At 45.8% G+C, this 11,947-nt stretch overlaps 1 protein-coding gene across 1 annotated transcript in view; it reads right to left on the minus strand.

Moving 5' to 3' along the window:
- The window catches only part of UNC13B (unc-13 homolog B), a 339,671-nt gene extending 328,529 nt beyond the window's left edge, over positions 1-11,142 (minus strand). The window contains exons 1-5 of the mRNA XM_019518288.1: positions 11,094-11,142; positions 10,912-10,941; positions 6,482-6,581; positions 2,093-2,210; positions 327-450 (exon numbers count right to left, since the gene is read on the minus strand). Of these exons, the coding sequence (XP_019373833.1) occupies positions 327-450; positions 2,093-2,210; positions 6,482-6,581; positions 10,912-10,941; positions 11,094-11,142 (421 nt within the window). The remainder of the gene's footprint in view (positions 1-326; positions 451-2,092; positions 2,211-6,481; positions 6,582-10,911; positions 10,942-11,093) is intronic.
- Positions 11,143-11,947: the final 805 nt, after the last annotated feature.

The raw sequence follows: 11,947 nt of genomic DNA on the forward strand, positions 1-11,947 counted from the left end.
ATGGAAAAAAAAAAAAAAAAAAATACTGGCAGACAATTGATTTGAAATGACTATTCCCTGCTTCAGAAATACCTTGTCACGTACTCCTGAAACTTCTGGCACTTCTACTCACAGTAGCAGATGCAAAGCTAAGGATTTACAGCACAGAGACCCTCAACCCTCTTGCGTTAACTATTCAATCCCTCTTACATTAACTATCTAGGTAAGGAAGGATTAACAAGGAAACAGTCATAACTACAGTTTCACCTGCACTGAAGTATTTCAGGAAGAGACTAATGAGATCAAGTGTTTTCCCTCCCATTGTAGCTTTCAGCAAAAACACTCACCAAAAGGTAATTCAAATCTTGCATCCAACAAAATTTTATGTAGAGTTGGTTTTCTGGTCCCACAGATCTCATCGTGCTTCATCACAACCTCTGCCTCCAGCATAGACCACTCCCCAGGGCCCTCCTGCAAATCATAAGCCATATATAAAACCCTCTGGGCCTGTTCCTACACCCAGGTAGCCATCCTCATGTAGTGAATTCTATTAGACATGTTAGTGAAATGAGTCCCAAGACAACCCAACAGGAGCAATAAGATTAGCAAGACAATCTACTAAGCCTCGACTCCTAAAAGAGGCCCATTGTTATTCTCTTCACTATTCCCATCACCAATAAATTTCTGGAGCTTCGCATAAACAGATTCTACAGGATCATTTCCAGACCTCCACCAAAATGAGGAAATTAAAAATTAAAAATGGAACAGAAGTGAAACTATTCACTGCTGGCTGGAAGTTCACGTGAAGTATTCAAAACAACCAGTCAGGACTCCTAAGAGAATTTAGCCAGAACCAATTTGTGAGGCCAGAGATCTGGTTTCCCTCCCATCTCCTTGTGGATATTTAATTTGCCTGACAAAGTTAAAGCCTGCTTCCTGCTTTACAAGGTCTAACTCAGTCATCTCTGCATTTTAAATAATATCCAGAAACATTAAAATGGGATATATATAAATGAATAAGCAGGATCAATCCAGCCTTGAGAACTTCTGACTTCAGTAGTTAAGGGTTCGTGAATTCCCATATTTTCCAAATCACCACAACTATGTTGTGTAGTTTTATTTAAAGAGACTTTGGGTACCCACACTACTATATAGTAAAAGCAATATTAAGTGGTTGAGTCCTCAAGCCGGGGACTGAAAACTTAGTGCCTCTCTGTTAAAAGGGCCATAATAACCCTATCTTTAGTACAAAGACTTTTAGACATCACCAAGGTAGGCCGCAATATTTTTTAACTGTAAGGAGCTAGTATTTGAGTGGCCTATAATTCAGCTCTCAAAAGATACTTGTACACACCATGTTTTTGCCCTTTCTTGCACTGCAAGAGCGTAACAGTTTGCACGAGCGGGTTTTCTGGATGCTTTAAAAGTCTCTTGTGCATGAAACTAAAACTCCTCGGACACAGTTTAGTTTGGCTTGCCGCAAATTAAAGTGTTATGTCCATGAATTCGTTGTGTTCAAACACAAAGGTACTCAAAGACATGTAATAAACCTCCTTGTCCACCAGACAGCACTGATTTTTTTGTAGTTCACCCCTTCGAATTGCTACCGCTTTTTTTTTTCTTCTCTCCTTGTGCCACTTGTCAGCTCCCTGCGGGACATGAGGTGGGGGACCCTGGGCAGGGGGATGAAGCATGAGACCATCCTGCTCTCCTGAGGTACCAGCTAGGGACCGGGCTTAATTCATTCAAAAACTAGTGCGTGCAAACACTGATGCAATACTCCAAAATAAACAAATTAAAATTTTATAAACCTATTTTATTTAATGAGGATTAAACCTTGCAACATGTACAGGTGCCCAAAGAGCCTTTTTTCCAGACATTAAGTCATTTTTATATGCTTGCTTCTGTCAAACAGAGCTAAAAGGGATACAATATTGTTTGTCAGTGGTCTTTGTAGTCCAAGAATACAGGCCCTCATGCTCTCCCCAGCTTCTCAGAGAAGCCTCCAATATAGAGTAGTTATGTGACTGACATGGCAGACTGACGTGGTTAGGAGAGAAAAATATCATGCTAAAGATCTGAAAGGCCAGATCAGTGTTAAGTGCCTGCTCACCTCGTCAGATTGCTGAATGGTCTTCAGTGGAATCCACCGAGTCCCAACCATTGTGTCCCAGATCAGCCCTTTGTTCCATACTTCAACAATGAGGCCCAGGTCCAGCTGGCTGATCTCACTGCAAGAAGAAAACAGACAACTTGAGGAGAAACTAGGAAGCAGCTGCAAACTTCACTTTTTACTCTGAAGGACAACCATTCACATGCAAATGAACCACTCCACTGGGGAAAATAGCCTTGAGTTACAGCCATATTCATTTAAAAAAAAATGTAGGAGTGGTAACACACTTGGAAGAAGTTATGTACCTGCTGTTTTTCCACACAAGACTGGAAAATTTCTTCCAGCTGATATCCAATCATTGTTTGGTAAATCTGACATACCATCTGGTAACTTCCACATGACCCAGAAGCCACGCTGACAGAGGCTACATAACCCAGGACATCACAGAGGCTACATAGCCCAGGACAAAGTGTAATCATTCAGACAGCCACGTTCATTATGCCAGGACAAATCCAAAAAGGTTCACAGGATGAAGTCTTAATAGTTTGTCGTGGGATATCAAAGTCCATCTGAATGACTGTCCCGGGATTGAATAAATGGCAGGAAAGCACTGTGCAGTCAGCCACTTGCAAAGCCCTGACTAGATGGGTGATGTGTGTACATGCCAGTCCCAAAGCAAAGAGGCCTGTGTCCCTTGCTGCACCACAAAATTAGTGCCCAAAATTTATGGCTGTGACACAAGCCAGTCCAAAATTGTGCCTTTTTGTGCAGCACACTTCTGGTTGCTTTATGGCAGGAAAGCACAGGCAACCCAGAGCCATGTACTCTCCAGCTGCCCCAGGCAGGCACTCCTGGAGCTCCAGTCCAGGGGCCCAGACTTGTTTAGCCTAGGAATGTCCATTCCTGGGTGTGCAGGATCAGGCCCCTGAAGCCCTGAAAGTGCCTGCCCAGGTCCGCCTGTTTGCAGAGGCAGCCCCTGGGAATCCCCCAGCAGGGGATACCTTCAGCACATATATCATGCTGCCATGCCCCGACCCAGGGTATGCCTCTACAAACGGGGGGGAACGCTGCTGGTGGATTCCCAGACAGTGTGTCTGCAAGCGGTGAACCCAGAGCTCCCCTACTTGCAGTTGTCCCACAGCATGGGTCCCTGGAGCCGGGGAGCGAAAGGGGCCCAGGACCACATCTGCATCTCCCAGTGAAGCAGATCAGCTGTGCTTGGATGCATCCTGGCACAGACAATTCACTTCACTTGGTGACATCTGTATATAGCCACAGGCACAACTTACCCCCAGCACAAATACAAGGTCTGTTCCTAGCCAGAAAGGGATCCTGAGCTGGGATAAAGGCCTGGACTCCACTATGCAATTCTGCCAGCAGAGGTCCAGCAAGCATGTCCACATTCAGACCCATGCTGCAGCAGGAGAAGCCCTTCTGTTTGCCAGCAGAGGCCCCTGTCTGAACAAAAGGAGGCTTCTGGGGAGCCAACAGGCACCCTGCAAATGTGACTATAATCTGACAGCATCCCTGTGACAGGACGTTCTGGTGGCAGCAGCAGCCATGTATAGAGGAGAGGGTGACATGACTATAGCTAGCCTCCCAGCATACCTGAATCGGCTCCATTCATTCCTCTCAAAGCAAGGAGACACATGCCTCTCAGCCAGAACAGCGGTGGTTCTCAACCTTTTGAGACTTGAGGCATGCCTGGACAGACTTGAGGCCCCCATGAAAAATGCCAGCTCTTCATTTTCACTCTTCTTTTGATTACAGAAAAATAGGGAAGTTTTTCTGTTGCAAAAACTCAAAGACAACTATGGATTTCTGTTTGAAGTCTCTGGGTTTACCTTACAAATCACTTGTAAACCTAACAGTGTCAACACTGTATGGCACCCTGCAACACGCTTGAAAGGAGCTCAGGGCACCCCAGGGTGCTACAGCACTTTGGTTAATAGCTCGCAACTGCAGTGATGACAGTTGTGTCATATTTGCCCACCGAGCCAAGCCAAGACCTCTGTGATCAGTGGTACAGATAAGATTTCTACGACCTCCTCCTAGTGAACAAAGGAATAAATCTCTTAATTAATCTTCTTCCTGCCCAAACTCGCATCCTTGGTTCACACCACCTTGTGCCTTGCCTTCTTGAGAAGTTACCATCTAGAGCTGAATACAAGGACAGCTGTTCTGTCCTACAGCTTCACATACGACCTGTACAGAATTGCATGCATCTCTCCTGGGAGGGAAGCTGCACCCGGGAACGTCTGTGGGCAGGCTCCTTGTCCTACATCAAGGGCTTCCCAGCACAAGGAGAAAGTTTGCTGCGCCTTTGTGTATTTGAAGAACAAGAAAGCTTCCCTACAGGAATGCTCAGATCATGGCTTCCAAGCTACAGGTGGCTCTTCTACTTATCCGAGCCTCTTCAGAGAGTTTTTATCCAATTCAAGCCCTCCCTGCAGGTGTGCTCAGAATTTGGAGAAGAACCGATACATGAGTTATCTTAATGAGAAGTTTCTGCTACCGTGGATATGTGGATGTTTCATCCACATCTCCCTTTCTCCACCTTCTGGTTAGAAGAAGAATTGCTTCAAACCAGAAAACAGACCAAAAAATATTCTGTCTCCTCAAACCAAAAGAAACTGTTTTCTTCTTATAACCTTCAGCTTAAAACTGGAAAGCCTCTTTTAGGGCTAATAAGAAGATTTTGGTTTTAGTTGATAATTGTATTAAACATTTGTAGTCATAGAACAGTTTCTGCTGTGTTGAGGAGATGAAGTAGCTTAAAGCTGCTGCAGAGCTCGAGGATGCTTCCCGCAACCCAAGTGGAAGTGCTGTAATGTGTCTGGGAAATAAACAAAGCTCAAACATCCCACGCACGAGCTTACCGGAGGCTGACTTGCTCTGCCATTTACAAGGAGCTGTACATCAGCACAAACTATTAAAAGCTCAGACTAAATCTACCAGCCAAGAAAGTACCTTTGATTTTTTGCTTTTTACCCCTTATTCTATCTTTTGTTTAAGTAAACACTGCATATACAGCTTTGCAGGCAGCCTCCCCTTGGGACATGCAGCTACAGCGTTGATAATACACTTCATCCAGCTTCAGAACATTAGAGACGCTGGGCTGGTAAACAGCAATACAGGTATGCAAACAGAAGGTTTTTCTCTTGCGTCAGCCTTGCACACAGTGGCTAGTGCAATGCTTTTGCTTTACGCTACATGGGATACACTCATTAAAAACCTACATCAGACCCTCTGTTCTGTCACCTAGGTGAGGCTGGGAACATCTTGGCAAGGTTGCTCAGTCAGCACCGAGATGAAAGCAGAATGGTAGCTGATCCTAGTCCCTAGCAACTAATGATGGAGTGGCATAACAGCCCCGTCTCAGCTCCCAGCTGCACAAAGATGGCAGCACTGATAGTGGTCACAAGCAAAGAAAAAGGGGGGCTGGCATAAGGCAAAGCTGTTTGTCCAAAGTGAAGGTGCCCAAAACTGACACCTGAATATTCTCCCCAGCTCCTGGCCAGGCTGGGAACTGAGACCATCCACCCAGGCTCTCCCATACCACAAGGCAGTAAGGGAGGTAGTTGGAGTGAGAGCATGCAATTTGGGAGACGGGGTTCCATTCCCTGGGGATCAGACAGGCTACATACACCTTGACCAATCTTTCTTAACGTAGTCTGTGTGGTTATGCAGGTAAAGTCTTATGCTGCAGACAGATCACACACAAGGAACAGCTCACACCAGCTCCATCCTACATGTTAGGACACTGGGGCACAAGGTTAATACGTAATTCTGTCCCAAGATAAAGAGCAAAGTTCCCCAAAGTGACAGATGCTGGAACAGCTTTTAACATTTGTAGTTTATTCCAACAGTTCCTTTGCTGACTCCACCAAGGAAGGACCCAAAACAACCTTCCCGGATCCTAAAGCACTGGTTGGTTAGTCCCAAAAGATAGTTCACCTACAGATGGTGTGAAAAAACTGAGGTCTTGGAGAACTCCTGCTTGGCTTAGTTTGGAAACAAAACACAAGATCAGAAACTTATATGCTTGACAGGTACCAGACTGACTGTCTGAGTCCATGGATTTGCCCTCCCCAGATACAAAGAGCACTTCTGCCTAGAGCAGACAACCTGGTTTGTCATTTTACAGACCTCTTCATACAAAATTTTTTTTAAATCAAGATTATACGGCCTATGCAATAAACAAGTCTGCTGTAGCACGTGCATCTGAACAGACATATATGGTGCTTACAGACTTCATTTAACAGGTCCTGGCTCAAAGTGCTCAATTTTCCCGCTTTAGAAGGATGCTACAGCCAGGTTTGTACAAGCAACCGCTAAATCACAGTAGCGTTTCATACACATTTAGTTGCTGATTAACACTGTACTTACAACATGAAGTCTTGCTCCCAGCAAGGCTGGTCCCCTCGCACTGCCACTGTTGTACTCTTCACATTTTGTACTTTCAGGGTCACATATGTATTAAATTTATCTAAACAAACAAAGGGCAAATATTATTTGGTGGTACTGATCACCATATTTCACAAGAACAACACTATAAAACCCTGACTTAATATACAGTACACTTAAAAATGCAGCCAGCAGGTGAATTATTTGGCTATCCCCAATTTCTTGGAGGTGCAAGCTACATAGGTGAGCAAACAAAAATTCTTCCCATCTAAGAGTGAGAATAACTACTTATCAATTTATAGCAATGTAATAAATATATATATTAAATCCTGAAGAGCAAACCAGAACAAGTGACTTCCTGTACAAAGACAAGTGGGGAAGATACAGCCAAAGAACAGGACCACTGTCCATCCCTTAAACAGATGCAATAACTAAAAGTGCATACAAGGAATGAAACAGCTTGCACTTCTGGATCCAGATCACCACCTATGACAGAGGGCAAAATTAGCAAAAAAGAAAGAAAAATCTTCAGTGAATTAAGGTAAGGTAGCTGAACTAAAAGCTACATTGTCATCGTGTGATTGTTTGGGTGTATCAAAAAGAAAAAAAAAAAATGGTCAAAGAACTTGGTAAGTTTACCTTGTTCTATTTCTCCCCGGCCCGAGCTCAAACCACCCCTTTTCTAAAGGTGCTAGTTATTCCTTACTAGTAACAGAGGAAGGAAGCTTGGGTGTAGGCAGATATAAAAGTTTAAACACCCAGCAATCAGAGAACAAATGTCCCGGGCACTCCCATCAGGCATTCCAAGCTTCACACAAGACATGTATTCTTTCAAAAGAAAGGAGACATTTAAGCCAGGGTTATCCAACTTCCAAGCAGCCTAGGGCCACATGGCACAGGGGCCGCACCAGGGCAAGCTCCAGCCCATCCCACAGACCCCCCTGCCACTGCTGCACCGAGTGCCTGGGACTCCATGGTGCTCTGGAGGCTCTGTGGAAGTAAGGTTGGGGGTGAGGCATCCAAACAAGAGCCCAAGGGACTCAATTTAACCTTTTGCAGGCTTCACCCAGCCCAAAGGCTATGCACTTAGCCCTGATTTAAGCAAGTGTCCCCACTGCACCTGCTCACAGAGGAAATCTGAGCATAGCACGTTTGTTCAGGTTCATAACAAAACTGCAGGCTGGCGCTCCAAGCTACACTGGCATAGCCAGAATCCAGCCATACATATCAGCAAGCTGCAGTCAGTGATGTACAGGAACTCCTGCTTGTAGAAAACATGTTGTCAGATAGCTCAAAGTAACATAGGACTCGTGGCCTCCCAAGCTGAGGTTTTTTTTGGTTTTTAGTTTTTGGAGCAGTGGGGGGAACCATCTCGCCAAGCTCCAGGACCCAGCAGACTGCAAAGAGCATCCTGAAGCAGTGGGCTACAGGACATATGGATGCCATGCAGCAGCAGCATGGTCCATTCTGCATCAGGCAGCAGGACTGGGACAAAGGCATCAGCATGTCCCTGACCATGCGTGGGTTCACAGGACAGCCACGTCACAACCAGCGTGGTGCTGCTGTTGCTTGATTACAGCAGGTGGAAGCACTTTACAACTAGGAACCTTGTTGGGTGGGGAAGTTAAGCAAACTAAGGAAGTACAGGTTGGATGAATGGACTGTTCATCCAAGGCACTGTCCTCAGTGGGGGCAGATAATAGAACAGGGAGCAATGGCTCCAGCTGCAGCTAGGGGAGCTGAGGTTAGATATGAGGAAAAACTCCTTCACAAGGAGGGTGGTGAAGCACAAGAACAGGCTCCCCAGAGAGGTGGTGCAGTCTCCATCCTAGGAGGTTTTGAAGACCCGAGCAGACAAAGCATTGGCTGGGATGATGTAGTTGGGGCTGGTCCAGCTTGGAGCAGGGGGTTGGACAAGATGTGACTTCCTGAGGTCCCTTCAACCCTCATGTTCTATGGTTCTAAGTTTAAGGTGCCTGGGGAGGAGAGGAGGACCTGCCTACAATACAGTATACAAGCAGGAACTGCCTGTCCCCTGCCCCCCAGCTCCTCCAGGTGTGCCAGGCCAGGGACGGTGTCCCTAGCATTTGCATAGGGTGAGCACCACGGTGGGTGCTCCACGGGCCTTTCCCACCACTGGGAAACCACAAGGATCTGGGGCGAACTGCTGAAATTTATGCAGAGAGCAGCACCTCCAATTAATTCATTGTCAGCTAGACACATACTCCTGTGAAGGAGCCACTAATGTCACTGTCAAAGGTCAGCAGCACAATAAAATTACACACCCCTGACCTCCACATGGCTGAGCCACATTCAATTCAACCCTTCATTACTGCAAGGTCGCCAGCCCTGACCTTAGCCACATCAGGAATCATCAAAATGTGGGCTTTCCTTCCAGGCGAGTCATGGACACACAGCAGGGGCACCAGGCATGAAAATGAAGCCACGTGCAGCTCAGTATGGGTGGGAGCATGCTGCAGTACAGAGCAGCCCAACTGCCTTTAAAGTTCTCATTATTGAGCCCCAAGAGCCAAGCTTCCACTTCTTGATTTTTTTAAACATTTGTCTATTTTACTTCAAGGTTGTTGAACACAGTGGCACAGAGCAGTGCAGTGGAGCAGGACAAATAGCCCTGTAGACCATCAAAACTTCTGGGACAATGGGCAGTTTAGCACTGTATATGCAGGGCTCGGCACAACAGTAGCCTGGCCCTCAGTCAGTAGCCCCAAGTGCTGGCATGTAGGAGGAATTAAACATTTCTACAGCAGCACCCGAGGGCATCAAGCAGGGTCAGTGCCCCCTTGCAATGGGTTTTATATGTAGAGGCAGCCCCGTGTGGAGAGTCTACACACTACAGACACACAAAGGGCTGGGGATGGGCTGCAACACACACGTGACACTGATAGTTTTGTTAGGCTAACGATTTACGTTTTGTTTGCAACTGAGGCAGAGGAAGGGTGAAGGGGACTGACTGGAGTGGGGTACAGCTAATAAAAGGAAGGAAGAGGAACAGCCAGAGCTCATAACCTACTCTACCACAGTCAACACACAGTCTGGCAGGCATCAAGGGAGAAGAAGGGTTTGGTGAGGGACTGAATGAAGATTGAGATGGTAGAACTGTCCTTAAATGTAGGGACAGTCCGTTTAAAAAAAAAAGGATATGGCTAAAAGTGCTTGCCTGATCTCTGTAAAAGCACTGACCTGTCCTTAAAAAAAAAAATCTAAGCAACCCAGACCTTGCTTAAAGGTCTCTCAGAGGTAAACACTGAAGGACAGACAAAGCAAGTTGCACTATCTGCTGTCTGAACAGGAGCATTCAGGCCCCAGCCACATGCTGCTGCATCCCGTGGCCTACCTGCAACAGTCGTGTCACAGGTAGGTAGACAGACAGCAGTCCTTCTTAGGGGCTCTGTGCCCGGGCAGGGCCAGCAGGGGTAAGGCTGGTGGAAAGGGGGCAGAACGGTTGGGGGCAACAGGATGTGGAAGCAAGTAATGGACCTCTGCGGTGCGGGCAGCATGATGCAAACAAACACTACTACAAAAATCAAGCAAGGCTGCCAACCAAAGAACTTTTTTTTTTCCACTGATAAATCTGCAAGCTTTTTACTGACAACCCTTTTTTTTTTTTTTTTCAAATTTATTTTTTTTATACCACAGTTGGTATTGAACGCTAGTTTTGAACCTGGTCTTTGTCCCAGGCCTGAATAGAAGGGTTACATTTACATTATGTAAGGCATTACAATAAAAAAAAGTTGTCATCAGTAAAAAGTTTGTAAACTGACATAAAAAAAATTGTCCTTGATTGGCAGCCCTGATGGTGACCATGCAGAGCAGCTGTCAAAATGTTTACAAAGCAGACAAATAAGGCCCTTGATAGGCCCTTGTCAATGAGGTAATGACAAGAAGCTGGGCAATGAAAAGAGGAAGCTAGAGGGGGTTGACATGATCCAAGCAATAAGCCAGGAAGATGAGTGCACACACACTGCCCTGGGCATGCCAGCTATCTGAAAACAAGAGTGTGAGAAATCCAAATCAGATCAGGAATGTGGAGGAGACTATGGGAAGAAAAGGAGCACATACAAATACCTTGGACAGTTAACAAATGCTTCACCAAAAAGCAATCATAGTTCCATAAATGTTAGCTCAAGCTTTTCATCCATTTAATTTCCCCGCTAGTACGACAGTTTAATAGCTTTGAAGTGTCCTCTCTCCCCAAAGATGAAAAGAATATGCAGTTCGTGGGCACAACCTTTGACAAAGACATTAAAGTAAAAAGGAAACGCTCAGTACTGTAATGTTTACCTACATGCACGGAGAGCAGAACAGACTATTAAACAGCCTTAAAAATAAAAGTGGGGATGGCCACATGCTAATAGGGATTGCTTGAGGCAAGGGAAAAAAATCTGACTCACCTGGGGATCCATGGAGCTTGGCTTTTTTTACTGTAAAGAAAAAGAAAAAGTTGTTTAGCGACTGTGCCCTGGTACAGTTTTACTACTGCAAGAACTACAGCGCCGTGAGCTGTCTGGCATTCACAGCACAGAACTGGGATCCAGGAATCCTTGTGTCCCAAATCTCACCTTTCACAACGTACTGCACCTGGAGAGATGAATGGTTTTGAGCCCCTGATTGCCTCTGTACATGGAGGATATCAACAGAGAGGTTCAGGGAGGATTATTTAATGTTTGTAAAGAACTTAGCAAGCAGCAAGGGGTTTTTGGTAATACTTTATTGGACCAACTGTATAGTTGGGAGAAATGTTACCCAAGCTTCCAGGTACAGACCTGAGGAAGGGCACCTTGTGCCCAGAAGTTCATCTCATTTCTCCCACCTACATAGATGATCCAGCAAAAGTTATTAGCAAAGATAATTGCTTCTCTCATTCCCTAGACCCTCATGGTGATAACGTAACTCCAACCCTGTTGTCAAGAACTTTAGCATTAACATTTTATTTGATTTGTATCCTACCCCGTCTGAAAGGCTCAGAGCATCTTACAACACACAACCAACCCACAGACAGGATTCCCCAAAACGCACCCCAGAGACCAGCCCCCTATCCCACTCCTCCAAGCACCACCTCCCTGCACAAACCCCCATGCAAGCAAACCCTCCTGCCAACTCCACCACTGGCATCAAGATACAAGACTCTTCCTCCTGGTCCCCAACCTCCCCTCCCCAACAAGCCTGCACACCCTCCCCTACCTACCGAGGGGCTGTGACTGTTAGTCCCCTCACCCCAAAAACACCAACTCCTCCCCCTCCCCTCAACAAATGTTAAACTGATTCCCAAGAACCACAACACAAAGTAAAAGAAAAAAAAGAATATGAAGCTGGATCAGGCACCCTGGCAGGCACCATGCATCCAACCCCACTTGTACCCTCCAACCCCAATATAAGATGCTCCCCTACTTAACCCAACACACGCAAAATACTTATTTTCCATAACCC

This window comes from Gavialis gangeticus, unplaced genomic scaffold (genome assembly GCF_001723915.1).
Source record: "Gavialis gangeticus isolate Ggan-Ray unplaced genomic scaffold, GavGan_comp1, whole genome shotgun sequence".
Classification (NCBI taxonomy): Eukaryota; Metazoa; Chordata; order Crocodylia; family Gavialidae; genus Gavialis; species Gavialis gangeticus.